The sequence below is a fragment of the Amphiprion ocellaris genome, chromosome 4 (assembly GCF_022539595.1).
Source record: "Amphiprion ocellaris isolate individual 3 ecotype Okinawa chromosome 4, ASM2253959v1, whole genome shotgun sequence".
Taxonomy (NCBI): Eukaryota; Metazoa; Chordata; class Actinopteri; family Pomacentridae; genus Amphiprion; species Amphiprion ocellaris.
Window position 1 is genome coordinate 38,661,728 of NC_072769.1, and position 19,754 is coordinate 38,681,481.

The 19,754-nt window shown below is 39.1% G+C and overlaps 2 protein-coding genes across 5 annotated transcripts in view; one reads left to right on the forward strand and one right to left on the reverse strand.

The window, feature by feature from the left end:
• The window catches only part of pvalb7 (parvalbumin 7), a 46,891-nt gene that overhangs the window by 13,958 nt on the left and 13,179 nt on the right, over positions 1–19,754 (reverse strand). The window lies entirely within an intron of this gene.
• ncf4 (neutrophil cytosolic factor 4) overlaps positions 4,385–19,754 on the forward strand; it is a 45,188-nt gene continuing 29,818 nt past the window's right edge. For 2 of the 4 annotated variants that reach the window (XR_008601532.1, XM_055010354.1), the window contains exons 1-5: positions 4,386–4,619; positions 5,064–5,148; positions 5,231–5,390; positions 13,660–13,730; positions 14,515–14,642. Coding sequence is in view for 3 of the 4 variants with exons in the window: in XM_055010354.1 (XP_054866329.1) it covers positions 4,591–4,619; positions 5,064–5,148; positions 5,231–5,390; positions 13,660–13,730; positions 14,515–14,642 (473 nt within the window). In the remaining variant the exon portion in view is untranslated. Of the gene's footprint in view, positions 4,620–5,063; positions 5,149–5,230; positions 5,391–13,659; positions 13,731–14,514; positions 14,643–19,754 lie in introns of all 4 variants that reach the window. The other 2 variants (XM_035942981.2, XM_023298423.3) reach the window with 2 other exon arrangements.

Consider the following 19,754-nt stretch of genomic DNA (forward strand, 5'->3'; position numbering starts at 1 on the left):
TTAAACCTTGCACTGTTAAAGTGATAAAATAAAGAAAATAGACATTATTCTTCCTGTTAAGCTTTTCATTATATTAACATAAAAATCAAAAATAAGACTGTGTCATCGTGCATCCTAAAAAACAGACTTAAAAAGTCGGTCTACCAGTAAATAAGCTCTGAACATTATTTAGTTTTTTTTAAACTATTGGACATTTAACTTTTTCCCTTTTTTTAAAATACATGTTCAAAATGTTCCTAATAATTTTGTCAATCATATATATTTGTTTCGTTGTGGGTCAAATGAGGGTCTGACTGTTGGAGAAGTAAAACTGTAGGCTACCAGATTTAAATTTGCCTGTTATCTCAGTGGTTTGCTGCTCCCAGAGCTGGAGCGCTCCCTAAAAGTCCTCTTCTGTAGACATCAAGCACCATCTGCATCCTGCGCTCTTCCAGTGTGTCAAAACGATGACCCTTCAATTTGAATTTTAATTGCCATCACATCACAGCTCAGGTTGCTTGCACCAAATGTTCTCCCTTAGACTCCTCAGGACATTCCAGTAGAACTGAATGTGACTCAAGGGGATGGATTCATTGTGCATAGCTCTGGGAAAGTAGAAGAAAACAGTGAGCGGCCTCCTCCTAATTTGAGATGAATTAAACTTATTTTTAGTTTTCTTGTAAAATTCAACTCAGAACAAGATAATTTCAAGATTGTTTGACTTAACAAGATATTTAAGATGCATTGTCTTAAAACAAGTCCCTCCATCTGCTGAAATGTCTCTTGTTAAGTGAATTAATCTTAAATCAAGTGGGATGAGACATTTTGACTAAAAATAAGACAAATAGACTTGGTAAGATTTAGAGTTTTTGCAGTGTATCTATAAGAGTTGTAAAAATGGGCATTTCATTAGCACAGCATTGCAAAGAGAATGTCACTAGCTGGAGACAGAAACCTGTGTGAGTGTGATCACTCAGTAACTAGCTGGTATATGATGACTCACATTTGGTTATGACCCCATTAATAATTCAGTGAATATCTCTCGAGCCTTTCTGTTGGGCTTTTAAATCTGCATCACAGGTGATCACAGCTGCATTAAAACACTGACAAAAGTCTCTGTGAAAACACTCAAAATCCACACCTTGATTGTTGCATGTTTCTGGTGTCGGCAGCACTTTTCATCTCCAGTGAATGTAGCATAAACTGTACAGCACAGTATGGCTTGTCAGTGGCACCATGAATACAAACGATAAGCTCAACAGGATATCCTCCTTTGTATGCTGCAACGTCTGGGTCTAAACTGGGACGTACCAGGAGAACATTGTAGAAAATTAACTCACTGCAGGAGCTCTGGCCACAGGTTTTGACTGAATGTGATATTACATTTCTGTCTATTCAGGCGTCTCTTTCCACTGAGGCTCAAACAAAACAGAGCTGCTCTATTTAGTCTTCTTTCAAATCTGATGTAATAGTCTATAAAAGGTTTGATTTCAGGTTATTGAAGTGAGAAACCTGCACTTCACAGCAATATTGAGCTTAGCTTGTGTGTTATGTAGACATAACCTTTATCCCTTCCAATATCTCATTATATTAAAGGTCAAAAGGAGATGATTTCTCAGTGTTTACAGCGCCTTAATTACAAATTTTAATCAATGGACAGCATTTGAAATCGACCAATGACATATGCACTGCTAGGCTGGATTTCCCATCTAATTAAACAAGCTAATTACAGCACGATTAAAGGATTGAAGTTTGGCTGCATTACTGACAAATGTGAGTAGATTTTAATAATTTGTAGGCATATTTGAATGTGTGAATGACTATGTTATCCGGCACTTTGAGAACAAAATCACACAGTATGTCATACTTGGAAGAAAATTTCCTTTAATTGCATCTTAGTATCTTGTAATTAGGATTTTGTGTCTTATGATAAAGAGAAATATTTCTTCACTATAACTTATGACAGTACTTCTAGATGTTTAATGTGAATGTTTCTTGTTTTTATGACTCCTGACTTCTCAAAAGGCTTACCACCTCATAATATAAAGTTATCATTTTGAAAAATGTCCGAAGCCATTATTATCTTAAGTCCAAATTATGAAAAACATTCTCATTATTATAAAATTAACCATTATCAAGACAATAAATCATATTGATTAAATATGTTTCCACAGGACGTGGCTTAATTATTTCCAAGTAAACATTTTATACACTTTAGTTTAAGCTGCTGAGAGGAGCATTTGGTCACTTGAGTTGAAATTACAAATGATTTTAAGTCAAATCAACTTTTTAAAGAAATTTTTCCAGTAAATTCATCTGAGTCACACTGTGCAGGTTGAATACCTGAAATGAAGCAAGGTTGTGATTTTTGGTTTGCTTTGCGGATTAGTGATCCCACACCGTGGGCTGCAGTGGAGGAAGCTGGAAGAGGCCAGCAGTCAACAGTCGATCTTGCTTGTACACAGGATTTTCACTAATCAGTTAAACTGAACGTGGGAGCTGCAGCTGAAGTTTAGGATGGTGGATGTGGAAACCGAGAAGCTGCGAACTCACATAAGAAAATGATGATCAGTGAAAAGTGTGATCCTAAGATATGTTTGGGGCTGCCATGGCTTAATGTGAACCAAAGGTTTTTATTTTTAAATCTGCTTTTAAAACCAATTGGCAAACGATCAGTGCCTCCTACAAGAAAATGAAAAACAGAAGAAAATTAAATGCAATATAAAATGACACGTTATATCATTTATTTTCTTTATTTACCAGGACCGTATAATGTCTACTGCATATTAATTAGAGATTTGTTATTTTAGTTTATGTTGTCTGGTTTATCAAGAACAGAAAGCCAGAAAGCTTGTAACTTATGTTGCATATAATAATTCCAGGTAGAGCTGCACCTGGTTTTATTTTGAAGGTATGGGCCTTTCAGTAGCTGTGCATTACAAATACTGGCAACCACCAGCAGCAAGTATAATTACAGTAGAATGCCTGCCCAGAAACATCTGGTGGAACTGGATGCTTCTCATAACTTGCATCAGATTTACCAGATAGGTGTGGTTCCTGACTTCAAAAAAAAACCCCCAAAAAAGACCCAGAGGCACATGCTACGTTAAGCCTGCTTGACTGAACAACAACGTTACAGCAAATGCACACAGTGTATTTCAAAAGACATTGAATGACTTAAAATCCACCCTTCTGCAGTGTTGGAGCCTGCAGGCTGTTTGGTCTCTGGGTCTTAGCTTTGAACACAACCATCGTCACCAGTGATGATCCTCGACGGGTTCATTCCAGCTGCTGACGCTGCATCAGTGAGATTTACAGTCCATCCAGAAAGTATTCACACCACTTCGCTTTTTACACATTTTGTTTACGCCTTATTCCAAAATGTATTAAATTATTTTTTCTCCCTCAAAATTGTAAACACAATAGCTCATAATGGCAAAGTGAAAAATGCTTTTTAGACAATTTTGCTAATTTATTAAAAATAAAACACTCAAATATCGCATGTACATTAGTCTTCACACCCTTTACTCAATACTTTGTTGAAGCAGGCAGGCTGTCATGTGCCTTGTACTGATGAGTGGCTTCTGTCTGACCACTCTACCATAAAAGCCTGATTGCTGCACAGATGGTTTTCCTTCTGGAACGTTCTCCCATCTCCACATAAGAACGCTGGAGCTCTGTCAGAGTGACCATCAGGTTCTTGGTCACCTCCCTGACCAAGGTCCTTCTGCCCTGATGGCTCATTTTGTCCAGGCGGCCAGCTCTAGGAAGAGTCCTGGTGGTTCCAAGCTTCTTCCATTAATGAATGATGGAGGCCACTGTGCTCCTTCCAAGGAACTTCCAATGCTGCAGAAATGTTTCTGTAACCTTCCCCAGATCTGTGTCTCAATGCACTCCTGTCTCGGAGGTCTACAGACAATTCCTTTGACTTCATGGCTTGGTTTGTGCTCTGGCATTTACTGTCAACAGTGGGACCTTATCTAGACAGGTGTGTGCCTTTCCAGATCATGCTTAATAAACTGAATTTACCACAGGTGGACTCCAATCAAGTTGTAGAAACATTTCACCGATGATCAGTGCAGACAGGACGAACCTGAGCTCAATTTTGAGTTTCATAGCAAAGTGTGTGACTATTTATGTACATGTGATATTTGTGTTTTTATTTTTAATACCCGTGCAAAATAGTCTAAAAATTTTTTTTCACGTTGCCAAGGGGTATTGTGTGTAGAATTTTGTGAAAAAAGCTTTTAATCAATTTTGGAATGAGGCTGAAACATATGAAAATGTGGAAAAGTATAGATATTTTCCGGAAGTACGAACTGGTCCGTTAACGCCTGACTAGAAAGTGTCACTTCAGTCACTAATGTGTTTCGTGAGGTTTCCCCGCCCTCACTAACATCTGTTGGGCCAAATGAACGCACCTCATCTTTTATAGGGAACTCTCGCTTCCTCTTGCACATTTCCGCACTGTTGCGCCTTCAGACCTTCCCAGATGCAGACGGTCTGTCTGTGCCAGTGTCGTCTCCATTTCACCAGCGGGAAGAAGCGCTTTTCCCTGCGTAAAAGTTAAACTTTCTCCGTCTGTCTGCAGCCAACACTGTGCGCAACATCATGTCTCTGCAGCAGCTCCGAGATGAAAGGTGAGTGTGCTGGATGTCGGTGTAAAATCACCTCCTTATAGGTCTGTATCAGTGGCTGTGCGTAAAACTGTAGTCAAAGTATCTGTAACAAGCAGTATGTTTGTGCTAACATTGCTTTTAGGCCTGTTACATTTCATTTTTACAACATATTGTCAGGTTTGTTGGTAATGAAACTGCAGGCTGACTTGTTAGCAGAAATGTACTTGTGAAGTTAATTTCTGCTCTGTGGTGAAGTTTTCGGAAATTCCATTTTTGTTTTGCATCTAGCACACATTAGAATGAGTCATGTTGGAAAAAAAAGGCTAAATATGCAGATAGTGGAGCCTCCTATGGCATTTTTTTCTTTAATGATGCTTTTAAATTCTTTTTGAGGTTTATTCTTTTTGAAGTGATAGAAGTTTCTATCAGAAAATGTTCTAACTCTAATCTGTCTTTGTTACTCAGTGACTTTGATCAGCTCCCTCACAACATCCCCATCAGTGCCACTATTGCTGATATCGAGGAGAAGAAAGGTTTCATCGACTACTTTGTGAGTGTTCTGTGCAGCTGAGTCCCGGCCACAAAACATTTTTTCTCTTTCTGTTTCATCCATGTCTCCGTTTCTCTGCCAGATGTTTGTGATCGAGGTGAAGACTAAAGGAGGGAGTAAGTATCTGATCTACAGGAGGTACAGAGAATTTTTCAACCTCCATCAAATCCTGGAGGACAGATACTGTCCTGAAGACCCGGACAAACCTGGGCCCAACACCTGCGTCCTGCCCTCTCTTCCAGGTGTGTGTTCACAGCACTGATAACGGCAGCGGCACGCAGACTCCGAAGGCAGCACGGTGTCACATTTCACATTGTTCAAATGTGTGTTTGCCAAAGGCCTGCGGTTCAGTAGACGATTAACTACGCCCTTTAATTTGGATGGTAACCCTTCAGAGTCTGACAGACGGGAAGAGATCTCTGACCAAAACTATGCAAAACAGTCACAACCCATGATTTCCAGATTTTTAAAGTTGTTTAGCTGACAGCATGAGTTGTGAAGAGATGGCTGAATTTGGAGGGAGTGGTTTGACTGACAAGTTAAATCTGGGTCAAATTCTGCAGTGTCATCTTTTTACAGACAAGTGTTTGGCCAGTTTATGTACAGATCTTTATTGTCATGAATATAGTTCGGTTATAATTATAATCACATTTATGGTAATACTGATGGCATGTTGAGTGAACAGAGTAAAATGGACAGTCTGCTGTGAGTACCAGTGTGATGACAGTGATTTTGCTGCATCAGGGCTCAGCTGCTGACTCATTACAGAGAGAAGTTTGTGCTGTAGTGCCTCCTTTCTGCCTCGTCACTCTGTAACCTTCACCTTCAGATGCGTTCTCATTCTGCTCGGCTTCATGCATATGGAGAGCAGCAGACTGAGGTTTACGGTGACAGCTGGCTGAATCTCCTCCCTGTGGCTGCAAGAAGTGAAACCTATCTGAACACGGTTTTAAAAGCATCCATATCTGCTGCGTGCGTTGGACATGGATTTAGTTTTGTCTCTAAGTATTCCGAGTGGACAGAGGCACGATTGGATTTGCTTGATGAATTTCAACAAACACATTAGCTGTAGATGAAATCAAGGAGGATATTGCGAAGAATAATTACTGTTGTGGCCCCTGTGGATTTGATTACAATTTAACCCAAGTTTGGTGTGAACTCACACTAAGATAATATGCAAATCCAATTGAATGTGAGCCACAAGGGTGTAGTGATGCTATTTTAGGCACCTGTTGCTGCATGATAATGTGGAACTTGAGCACTTAAAATGCTGCATTACAACTCGGGTTCTCCAGTGAGATATCTGCCAACTGAAGCAGGACATCTGCTCTTAAAATATTAATTCAGCTGAATTAAATTGACTTAGGCTAAAACATTTGTTCTGCTGAACATAATGAAACACCTTTTTTTCTTCTCACAAAGTCTTTTTTGAAATAATATTCTTATCTTTTGATTCATCTGTCGCCAAGCGTCATGTTGTTTGGGTTAAAAAAAAAGCATTAAAAGCAACACCAGGCATCACAGTGGCACAGAGGAGGCCGGTTTAAATCTATTGATGACTAGACTGCATTAAGTAAGTAGAATTCATAGCGTTTGACATTCAGAATAGTCAGGAAAGAGCAGATGGATGGAAGGACAGATGACTGCCACAGGATAAAATGCAGAGACTAACTGGAGGCAAAGAGTGATGATGAAGGGGAAGGCTTTAAGGAGGAAATGGGAGGTTCATCCAGTAATTTTATTGTGGCCAGGTATGTGATGGCAGCAGGAGATGACGACCCAAACACTGTAGTAACCCGAGCTACCTCTGTCTCAGTTGGCTATTTTTAACATAAATTAGCTGCCACTCGATACCACGGTTCTGCAGAATCACCGATGTTCATCCTCTCATAGAAAGAAAAAACATCTGCCACCATGCAGATGAACTTATCTAGACTTCGAGACGTTTTAATCTGGACAGAGATCATGTCATCCTGCTGTTCCCATTGAAATCTCTAACAAACCACGATCCTGCCTCAATTCTTCCCATATCATTACCATCATACCTGAGCACAGAAGATAACAAGATGCTGAATTTGCTTAAATGCAAATGGTGACAAGAACCAGACTGTATTGGAGTTTATCGGCTGATAACAAATTCAGGGTGTAAGAAATTCTGCTAGCGATGTACTGGCAGATATAAAGGGAAAATTACAAGGTTGTTGTTCATCATTCCAGCAGCGTATTTCACGAACTACTTAGCAACTTCCCATGAAGGCAAAACTTGACTCTCCATCACCATCTGCTCAGCTGGGACGCTCTGCTACATGTGCTGCAGACAACGCTTTGACTAAGAATGTATTGGTAATGTTTCTAAATTTCCCCAAGCATCCTTTTCTGTTATATCGGACAACATACGTACTAATGCATCATATCTATGATGGACCAAGATCAACCAATAACATGGGCCAACCAATGTATCGATCGGTTCTAGTGCTGACTATCCACCTCATGGGACCTCATTTTTCTGTCAACCTGTGAACCAGGCTCTCCTACTCATGTCACAGCTTGTAATATTAGGCATTATGAAGTCTTTACATAGCTATGAACGTCTTCATTCACTTATTTTATAAGAAGTTCTACAGGCAAAAGTCTTTATATTTTAAAGTAGTTGGGATTTGTTTAATGCTATCCTGCTCACAGAGAAAGTGTTACAGTTTTATATGAGCAATTATACAGACAATTAGAGCAGAGCAGCTGTCTAACATACTGCAGAGCAGCATGGGACTAACTCCCACGTTTTAGTTACACCTGCTGGTCATAACTCTTGACTTCTGATTCACCTCTGGGCTGTGCTCATTCTCTAACACACTTCTGTCTTTGTGTCTCTTAAGCTACAGGGACGCCTAAAGTCTTAAAGATAAGGTAATGAGTAGACAGTAGTGGAGTTTTGATCACTTTTTATGTCAAAGAATATGCATTATTTTATGATAAATCTAGCACTATGAACTATTTCAAACAGAGATCCTCAGCGAATGTAGTCTGGTGTCTTGCTGCCTAAAAAAGCTACTGGGAACAACACTGTAGTATAAAGGTTTAAGTTGACAAGGAGCTGAGGTACATAAGTACAAAGAGAGAAGAATAAAATACAACCAACAGAGCATGTCTAGACATTTAGTAATATATGGTCCCAGAAAGAAAAATCCATGCAAGTGAGCTGCTATTTAAAAAGATTAAGCTTTGGGAAGAAAGTCAAACAGAACCTTTAAGTTAGGAAGAGTCAGCGAGTTCAATAACCAGACAAACACTGAGGAGTGATTTTTAGAGCTCAGAGAGAAGCAAGAGGTCTCACAAACTCACCTAATTTCCCAAATACAGTCTTCGTTTGTGAGGTTGATTAGAAAAAGATGCATACTTGTAACAGTTTAGGGTTTTGCACTGTGCAGGGTTAATCTTATTTAGTGTTCTGTTATACAGGATTTACTTATTGGCACACAAAGGACAATCTGATCCTTAAAATATAAGTAAAACATGATAAACATTAAGACTGCAAGACTTCCATCTGACAGCATACAGTATATTCAGGCCTCAGTCCCTGTCTGTGCTGTTGTGTTTGTCCTCCTGTCTTCATCTACCTGGTGGCTTCAGGTTTATTCAGCTCATTGTTCTCCCATAAGTCCGTCTGTCTGGGAGCGGCCGTCAGTGTCTGCATTGATTATGGGAGGCTGGAAACAAAAAAAATGCCTGAAGGCTTTGAATGGGTGTCTCGGACCATTGATTTGGGAGAGATGAGGACAGAGCGAGGTGTGTGTGTTGTGTGTGTGTGTGTGTCAAATTGCAGTACACTGTTCTGGCACTTAAGTTACATAAAGATTTATTTCTATTGATTCACAGGTGTTAGTTTAGCTGTTGACGTATAGTCAGTGTTGAACAGATCTAACTGGTCGGTGTCATATTTACACAGCATCTCTGCAGTGATTCTACATCACAGCTGCTGCCTTAATAGTCACGTTATGAATACAACAGGAACGAGTATGTTGCTATTTCAATACACACTAATGTCCAAACTTTCAGTGCCTTTACATTATGAACCTAATATCTTTCATGCAAAGCTTCTTATCTATTGAAAACTATCATTATTATGCTGCTGTGAGAATCTAAAAAATACAGTGAACACATGAGACTATTACAGTAAACTGATATCCTGACAGCTGTGATGGATCTCAGGATTCAACCTAAAGGTGTCTGCTGTGTAACAGAGGGTTTAACTGAGAATCTGTGTGCTTTTATGGATCCTGATTCTGTCTGATGCTACAGATATATATATATATATATATATATATATATATATATATTTTTTTTTTTTTTTTTTAAATAATTTATTTATTTTTAAAATTTTTTTTTTTTTAGTGCACAGTGGAAAGAGAGACAGGAAACCTGGGGAAAGAAAAGCAGAGTACTTGAACCCATGACCACTATGTCAGGGCTATAGCCGCTGTTTAATGGGTCATCTGCTCAACCTGTGAGCTACAGGGGCACCCGATGCTACAGATATTTAATAAACTCAGAGCAACGACAAACAGCTGAAAACAACAAACTAAATTTCATATCCTGTTAACGTTTTATAGTGACTTTCAATAGTGATGAACCTCATTAACTTGACCTGTTACGGTTGCATTTTTATGGACATCTACATTTATCATAGATGTGAAATTGTAGAGCAAAGCAAATATGGCAAAATATTTAATATATGATAATGCATAATATATAAAGTATAACAGTCTCTTCAGAAATGAGTAGCTTTGAGGCTTCCTCTTATTTAGCAATAGATTTGTTTGGGAAGCCTGACATTGTGAGACAGAACATGAAAGCTGCTATTTCGTTTCCAAAGTGTGTGTTATCAACCCAGCAGTAGAGTTGTAGGACTGTGTTCATAAACCACCAAAGTGTTCGAGCGAGTCGCTGAAACCTTGCTGTTGGCACTAGATGAAAAGTCGGAGGATCATCAAAGTTATTACAGCTGATCCTGAGGGGAAGGTTTGTACTAGAATGTCAGCCAATCCATCCTGTAGATGTAAAAATACTTCACTAAATCTGGACAGTCAACAGTCAAGGATGAGCAAAGCCAGGAGGGTTTGTGTTCTGGGGATCCTGGATGTCTGTATGGGATTTTGTTGAGATATTTCATCCCTAAAGCTGCTAACACTGTTTTAAGAACAAAAGTGTTTCAGGTGCTTGATTTCTTCCTCAACACTTGCCATCTTTAAAACATGCATTAATCTGTATTTATGTTTGATCAGATATCTATGCATTAGGGATCAGAGTGGACAGTATTACTGATACTGTGTTTTCTAGTGTTGTCTTGAACTGTGCCAGATCTGAGACCTGTCAGCAGAGGTGGGTAGTAACGAGTTACATTTACTCCGTTACATTTACTTGAGTAACTTTGAAAAAAAATGTACTTCTGAGAGTAGTTTTACTCTGCCATACTTTTTACTTTTACTTGAGTAGATTTGTGAAGAAGAAACGCTGCTCTTACTCCGTTACACTGGGCTACACTCGACTTGTTACTTCTTTATTTACCACATTAGAGCTGCTTTATTTTGCCGCAGAGATGCTCCCAGTGAATCTACCACATGACTGTGTTTCACCAATCAGACGAAGCAACAATAATCACGTGACTCCGTTTCACCAGAAGTCGCCCTGCGGTCACATGACTTCAGACGAACTGTAGCAGCATAGCGGCACAAACTCTGCAGACGGGATGAAAAAAACGGGGGCATTTTCTAGAAATTTGGTCTTGCTTCGGAGTCTGACAATATTAGCATAGCATTAGCATGAATATCTCCGTCTTTTATCTTCTGTCGGGCGAAGTGAAGCGTGACGTAACAGTTGGTAGGTCCACGTGATACAGCGGGCGGGGGGTGAAATACAGTAATGCACATACTGTCTATGAGCATGCTGGATATTTTGTCACTGGAAGTAGTTTGCACTGTTCAAACATAAAAACGTTACCTTACTACAGGTATTTGTTTCAAAAGCTTTATGTTGTGAAAAACTGAGATTTGGAAATTTCTGTTTCTTGTTCCTTGTCATTTTGTAAAGATGTTATTTATTTTTGCTATTTTTTTTATTTTGTTATTTGGAAATACCAGAATTTGCACATTATTTTACATTTTTGTCTGATCACATTTCTAAAAAATAAATCGGACGTTACAATCAAACAGTTACTCAGTACTTGAGTAGTCTTTTCACCAAATACTTTTTTACTCTTACTTGAGTAATTTTTTGGATGACTACTTTTTACTTCTACTTGAGTGATATTATTCTGAAGTAATGTTACTCTTACTTGAGTACAAGTTTTGGCTACTCAACCCACCTCTGCCTGTCAGGTCCATTTAAACAAAGCTTTTGCTGTCTCTGCTGTCCTGCTCTATGTGTCTTATCTGTCCTGACTTTTCCTGTTAGAGTTGTATACCTGACAGAGTAAAAGCACAAATACGTACTGACAGTTGTATCACTAAAGCCACTTTATCTTATGCTTCTTTATCTTTTAAAGCACCTTGTCATGTTTGCAGTCTGTCACAATGTCTATTCTGTCAACTTTTAAATGCTAAAAAAGTAACCAGCTACAAAATAGGAGTTAAATTACTTTGTTCTTTTTGACAGCTGCTATATTTTTACTCTTACTTAAGAACCAAAGCTTTTATTGTGAAAATTTTAACATCTTTCTAGACCTTAAGGCCGTACTTCACATTGTCACTTGCTATATCGGGAAAGTTCTACTTTTCTACAAACTCTGATTTAGCATCTGCCGCTGAGGAGTCTGCTGGATAATATTAGATCTGATGGGTTTAATTGCAGTGCCAGATCTCATCAGGATGGAAAGGGAATAAGACAGACAGGGGGCGAGTGGAGGGAGACAAGGGAGGATGGGTGATGGGTATATGGGCAGATGGAAATAATGGAAAAGGATGTAGGTCTGTCTGGGAAAACTGAAGATATTCTGAGTAATGAGAGGTAAATAATTGAAAATATCTTACTGTCTGACACGGTCTTTGTCTTTTTTTGTTTTTTTTACTCCTCAGCTGCCTTTAATATCAGCTTGCTCTCCTGTAAATTACATGTGCTATTTATACGAGGGGATCTCATATGATGGTTTTTGAGTCACGCCTAATAGATGCATTCAAGGTCAAAGTAGCAGTAAACTCAATAAAGCTGAAGGAGATGAAGCGAGGTGAGCGGATGAGTGAGTTATTCACCCGTGAGTGAGTAAATGGGTGAATTCGTGTCTGCGAGTGATTGAGTGAGGTATCGTACTCCAGAGTGAATGAGATGAGAGAAATTGAGAGCAAAGAGAGCGCTGAGCATTGTGGCTGAGGGTCATTAAGACTGTGCTAAATCTGATTTAACAGCAGTGTTGGACGGCCTTGGATGAATTGTTGGAGACTGATTTAGAGCGCTAGGAGTCTGCGCTGCGCCTCATCATTTTTGACAGGACTTGGTGTGATATTAGGGCTCAAGGGTAATATGTCCACATTCTTAAGAAGGAAGTGTTTTTTAGAGGAGCATTTGTCTGGTTTGGGACTAAATTAACCACACATACTGCTATGATACTGTGTAAAGTGGGGATTGAATGGGGAAGTATTTGTGTGTGATTTATGTGCTGTGTGGGACTGAAGGCTGTGTATGTTTACAACCTTAATATCTTATTTGTAGCTACTACCTTGGATATGGATTTGTATTTTAGATTGGCTATAAATTGAGAGTGGATGGAAATGAGCTAATAGCTGCAGTAAATCTAGTACATTTCTTCTCCTGTGATGATTAAGGTTTTCGTGTGTGGTTTCTCACAAATAAAAAGTAAACAGTATGTCTGGGCGCAGTCCATTCATCCATTATCTATACCCCACTTAATCCTCATCAGGGTCGTGAGGGGCTGGAGTCTGTCCCAGCTGACTGAGGGTGAAGGCAGGGGACACCTGGACAGGTCATCAGTCTGTCGCAGGGCTACGTGTAGAGACACACAATCACACCTACGGAAAATCTAGAGTTACCAATTAACCTCAGCATGTATTTGGACTGTGGGAGGAAGCCAGAGAACCCACAGAAAACCCACACATGCACAGGGAGAACATGCAAACTCCATGCAGAAAGATCCCAGGAAGGTCGGGACGCAAACCAGGGATCTTCTAGCTGCAAGGCGACAGTGCTAACCACCACTCCACTGTGCAGCCCCTGAGTGCAGTCATCAAAATAAAATGTATGATGCACATTTGACCACGAGTGAAATTTAAAAAATCACATATTAGATTCAGTCAGATTTACCATATAAAAACAACAACAAAGAACCATGTTTACAATCTGTTTTTTTTTTTTTAAAGAGATACTAGTTTATACTGTTGTTGTGGATTTCCATATGCATATTTGTGGTGTGCATTGCTAATGAATCCTTTAAACTTGTACACCATTTTGTCTGATGCGTGGCTTTTTTCTGCACCCCTTTAATGGTCAAAACATGTTTCTCTGTAGGAAAAGTCTACATTGGAAACAAAAAGGAGATTGCAGAGAGCAGAATCCCTGAGCTCAACACGTACATGAAGGTAATCTCATTTCATTTTGTGCACTGTGCAGGTTTTTTTTTTTTAATTATTTCCTGAAAAGGAAAGAATTCTTGGCATGTTTGCTATCCTCTGCAGCGTGCAGTGCAGTAGCCTACAACTTAGTGGGCTGAACGATGCTGTAGGTGGATAAGCACTGACTCGGATATTTCAGCAGTAGTTTGCAGATGGAGCTCAACACGTAGGCGTTGCTGCTCTCCTCTGTTTGCTCTGCCCTGTGCCCACATCACGTCTGACTGACTGTAGTTGTGGGACTTTTGACATGTTTCACTGTTGCTCCATCGCTAAAAACATGATCAGGTTCTCTTTCTCCCACTCACTCACTTCTCTTTTCTGCTTTAGTCTTTTTTCACGCAACCTACGTGGCTCTCATTTCGCCGCACTCTCTTGTCTTCGCTCGCCTTACACTTGTAATGTTTCTCGCTTCATCTCCTCTCCCTTCATCCTCTCCTTCCACCCCTTTAGCTCGACTCTCCCACCACCCTACCTCTCCTTCCCCATCAAACTCCCTCTGGCTCCACGCCTCTTGTCTCCTATGACATCTCTAATCATCCAGCCTGATTTCCCTCTTTTTGCATCGCCGTCTCCACCTTTCCTCCCCGACCTCCACTTCAGATGCTTTATCTTTCATCCCATCCTGTTTCACTCTGTCCTTCCTTGTCCACCACCATTGCCTGATTGTCCCTCTCTCTCTCTGTGTCTCTCTCTCTCTCTCTCTCTCTCTCTCTCTCTCTCTCTCTCTCTCTCTCTCTCTCTCTCCTCTCAGAGGTTGCTCGGTCTGCCAGCGTGGCTTCTGCTTGACGAGGATCTCAGGATGTTTTTCTACCAGACGGACCAGGACAGTCAGCACCAACCACGAGCCCTCAGGCGTCTCCGTCCACCTACACGCAAAGTGTAAGCCCCACTGTACTCCCTGCTAACTGCCACTGAATGATTGTAGCATCCAAACACTGAGCTGAACTCCTTCAGCACCAGATCAGAGCTCACTGTTTTCACATCACTTGTGTTCGATTTGCTGGGGAAACAGCTCTCAACACCAAGGCAGGCAGATCTTCAGTCTTTTTAAAAAATGTTTTAATTGGAGTTTCATCAGAATAGACACTACTTCCATTATATAAAGTCTTTGGTGGTGCAAAGGTGACAGCCTCAGTGAATCAGGCTTAAAGCTGAAGCCCCAGGAGGTTCATTGTTGGACATTGAGGGTGTGTTTGTGCCATAAATAGATTTTCTATTTAACCTACAGCGTTAAAATGTGTCCTTAGGCTGTGAAATATTAGACGTCTTTTGATTACGTTTAAAGCTCTTTTTAAATGATCATTATTAATACCGATCTCGTGGCATTGGGCCTTTTAAGAGCAGGTTTCATCTTCTGAAATAGTTGGGATTTAAAATGAAAGCAGTCGGAGCAGACAGGTGCAGGTTTTATATGAAAACTGAGTTTGTCGAATGAATGTGGGAGTCCAATAGCATGTCTTGTCCCTGGGAAGAAAATGATTTCATAAAGCATAAACAGTGCAACGCAGATTTCTGTAAATATGTAATAATTTAGTTGTTTCAGTTGAACATTTTAGCACATCAATGTCATTTGTTTGTCTCTCCATCTCTTTGTGATGCAGCTGATAAACTATACTTTCCTTCGACTTTGTACTTAATTCTGTCTCATGCACTTTAAACTTGACTTGTGCAAAATGTTACTAACTTGATGCCTTCCATTAGCTCTGTGAATGAATACTGAAGGTCATTTAGACTGAAAATTAAGTTATGCAGTAAAGAAATTAAATAGATGCAAATATGGAGATTTGGCATTACTATTTTAGTGATGCTGGTGTACATTTAGTACTATAGTATAGTAAATATTGTTCAATGTGCAATACAATCAATATTTAGATTGATGCCCCCCAAAAAGTTATATTTTACACTTTCCCTGTTGCTTTTTATCTCTTTGAACTCCAAACAGTTGTTAGACGGCTTTTCTTCTTGTACATTTCCTCTCACTGTGGGCTCAGTTTTCCCCACTATATAAAGTCCTGAATCTCTCAGAAACAACACAACAATGGTTCGAAGTGAAACGGACTCAGAAATATCTTCTGTACATTAAACCAAAGATATAATACATTAATGATAAAGAAAAGATTAATTTCTTTAATTACAGGCACAACATTTGCTCAGGTGCCCCCAAGTGTCACCAGAACTGAAAACATAGTGGGTCTACATACGATAGATATTTTACTACTCGCATTTTTAATTTGTGTCCATACTTTCTCCTATTTACTCTGTTAACACAGCCTGAAGTTCAGCTGAGAAGTCGGTCATGGCTGCTTGGTTGTGCCAAGGAGCACACAATTTTTAAAAAAATTTTCAGAATCTGGTCAGAGCAGAGTTTATCTTTTTAAAATGAGACATGTAAAATATTATTAGGATGAAATACCACAGTTTTAATCTTAGGTTTACCTCAGTTTCCTGAAGGAATGGCAGGTCACAGTTGAATTCAAAGACTGTCAGAAAACCAAAAATCTAAAGGTTGTTTCTTTATTTGCAGCTTCTTGCCCTGTTAAAAGGTGGAGTTTTGGTTATTTTTCAAAGACAATTGGCAGGTTCTGCATTTCAGTGTGTTAAAAAAGTAATGCATTATTTTACTTATCTACTTCCAGCAGAAAGTAATTTCTTATGGTAGCCATTACATTACTAGTGCGTTGCTCTCCAACATGAGATTGAGATGCATTGTCATGCAGTTGCAACCTTATAATGTAAACTTTACATATGCCTGTATGAAAACGAACGCCCTGATAAGGGGGCATACAGAAAAATATAGACAAATATTACTGCAAAGCCAACAGAAAAGATGGTGAAAACCAGCCCAGAAAACTGTTGTAGCCAGAACATTCTGACTCGCTCACCTAATAGAATCAATAGACAGTAGACTATACTGCTTCAAAATAAAACTAGTCACTGTTGTTGATAAAGAACCGTGGTGTGATTGATTAATTACATAAGTTACAGTCAAATGTTATCCAGTAACACCAATCCACTACGTAATGTGTTGCCCCAAACGCTCAACACAACACAAGTAGAGATTAATGTTATGTTCTAGTGCTAGAAAGCAGTCATGGTTGTCTTTTCTCTGACTCACTGGTTGTTCAGTATTTACTCCAATAAGAAAAAGCTCATTTTCTCTTACATTATTAGTAATTTAGCCCACACACCCGTCCAGAATGACTTCATTGCAAAGCAAATGAGCGCTGAGTGCTCTTACTGAAAATGTTGAACATTTTGACAGAAATCTTGAGTTTTCAAGGACACATTAGCTGTTGAATCAAACACCTGATGTTCTGGTTTAGTGGGATTTATCCTAAATGACATTCTGACAAATGTTGGAAAAACACTACTGTATAAACATGTTCTTTATCTTAGCTATGCCATGTCGAGGGGACCTGCACAACAAGCATCCTTTCTTAACAGCTAATGCAGATTCACCTTGACTAATTATAATGACAATTCAAAGACAACAATCCAAATTTGCATATTTATGAATTCATTTAAAAGTGATAAAATGTACTCCTGAGAAGATGAGGATAACAGAGTCTGCCACAGGAGACTATAGCAGTGGCTAAGTGTACCTCTAATATTATGTTAGTCAGTTCAGTTGGATGTGACAGAAAACACTCTGCTCTTTGATGGGAACTTTCCAAACATCCCATCACCAACGTGGAGTTTGCTGTGGACCGAATCACCCAAAACAAACACATGCACAAATATTACATCTTAAGAAATAAAGATTTGCTCATCAGATGGAGGTTGGGATGGTGAAGGGAGCTGCTTTAGAGCAAAAGGTGTGCAGTCGAGGAGAGATGTCAGGCTATAATTGCAAAGAAGTAAAATTGCATGAATATAATTCTGCTTGTCAGCTGGTCTCTAAACAGCCAACAAATGAGTCACTGCTCTGGTTGAATGCAGCTACTGATTCTGGTCGGGGCTGTGACTGAAGTGCCTCAGAGCATTATTTTTTAATCAAAACACCTTATACAGTGCCTATAAATAAGTCTGTATCTACACATTTAAACAGAAGTGGTTTAAAGACGACTAGGGGAATAATCTAGAGCGGCCGAGTCGGAGCTCAGCCCTCAATCTAAGAGAGAATTTGTGGCTTGACTTGAAAAGGGCTGTTCACTCATGATCCCTATGCAACCTATCAGAGCCTGAGCAGTTTTGCAAAGAAGAATGAACTAAAATTTCAGTGTCCAGATGTCCTATCCTGACTTGCAATGGGGTGAAATCTTATGCTTCACTTATTTTACCTTTTATATTTGCGATTATTGACCTTAGTTTGTGGCAATCTGTTTTCACTTTGACATGAAAGAGTCTTTTTTCACAGTAAATTCTAGTCATAAAAGCTAAATTATATTGACCATTATTCAGTGCTGAGAAGCAATAACCATGCAAAACTTACTAGGGGCATGAGTAGTTTTTATAGACACTGTATAATGTAATATGCATGTTTCTGTGTTGCTTTTGTAGTATATGATATAAATTAAAGATATATTTATGATAGTATTCCTTTAAAACACATGCTTGATTAATATCATCAATGGTGTGGAAATATTTTAACTATCTGGAGTAAAGCTAAATAAAAAAGATAAATATAAAGCTATTGAAATTCAAGGAATTTTAATTAATCATTATTCATTTCATGTAGTATTTTAATTAGATGTATGAACTAATCCTCAAAGGTTAAGTTTGTTGTGTGTTGATATGAATTAATAAACACAACATCTAGATGTACAAGTGTACCACTACATTGTCTTTAACTTGACAAAACCAGGACTTTGAAAGCACCTTTTGGCCCAGTGACAGGTGAGGCTGCTGTACAACAAGGCTTGAATAGTTGTCAAATCAAAGCGAGGCTGTCTGAGTTCTGATGTCCCAGCTGGCAGATCAGTGCTGCCTCAGTGCTTCTCATCTTCTCCTTGTATTCCTCCCTCACATCATGAATGAATGGAGCTAAGTAGTGAGGAAGCGATCGAGGCAAGGTGCATAAATTTGGCACTGAAAAAAAATCCACCAAGACTTATTACCCTTTTTTCAGTCCACTTCCCCATTCACAACGGCTGTTCAGTCGTCTGATTGGCCCATTGCTCCGTGGTCAGGTTACACCAGCAGGCAATGTGTTAAAGCATGACTCTCAACAGGAAGTTATGCAAAGTTAAACTATCATTACTTCCTCTGCTCTCGCATCGACCTCCCTTTATTTGTGTGGATTTACACTATGACTGGTTTGTGTGTTGGAACATTGCAACAATCTGTGACATTTCCCCTCTTGAATGTTGCCACTTATTTGATTCTCTCATTGTCTTGGAGCCATATATCAAATAGTTTCATTATTCTACACTAAATGAGGTACTTCTCTGTAAAATTTATTTTGCACTATGGAACAAAGGGTGGCATTTTCTTGCTATGAAGCATTTTACCCTTTTTCTTTCTTTTTTTTTTTTACGTGATAAGGTTTTGTTAAAAAAAAACAAAAAACTTTTAATTGGTCTAAATCAGATATTTTTTGTTCTTGAGTTACAAAAGTCACATTTCTTTAATGTCGTATGTAAGACAGCCCTGTACTCATCCTTATAGATGGTGTAAAGTATGGCGCACTTTGTTTCTTCATTGGAGTATTTAAACAAAACTCATTTGGAATCCATTTTAAAAACAGCGTTGAAGCACTACTGAAGCATTTGTTCCGTTTAATCTTCACCGACTCTCGCCTTCATGTGGCATAACCATCTTCAGAACATGTCTGTCAGCAACACATGCTGTAGGAGCTGAGAAGCGAGCAGCTAGACACACTGTCTTCACTTTAAAGACTGACAGCAGAAATTCACAGTATAAGAGCTGTTTTCATGTAGGCTCAGTAGGAAGATGATTAGCACATGAATAAAAGTGTGAGTTTTCATGGAAAACATGAAACTGTCTGGGTGACCCCTGACCTTAGAATGAGAGTGTATACAAAGTAGTGAA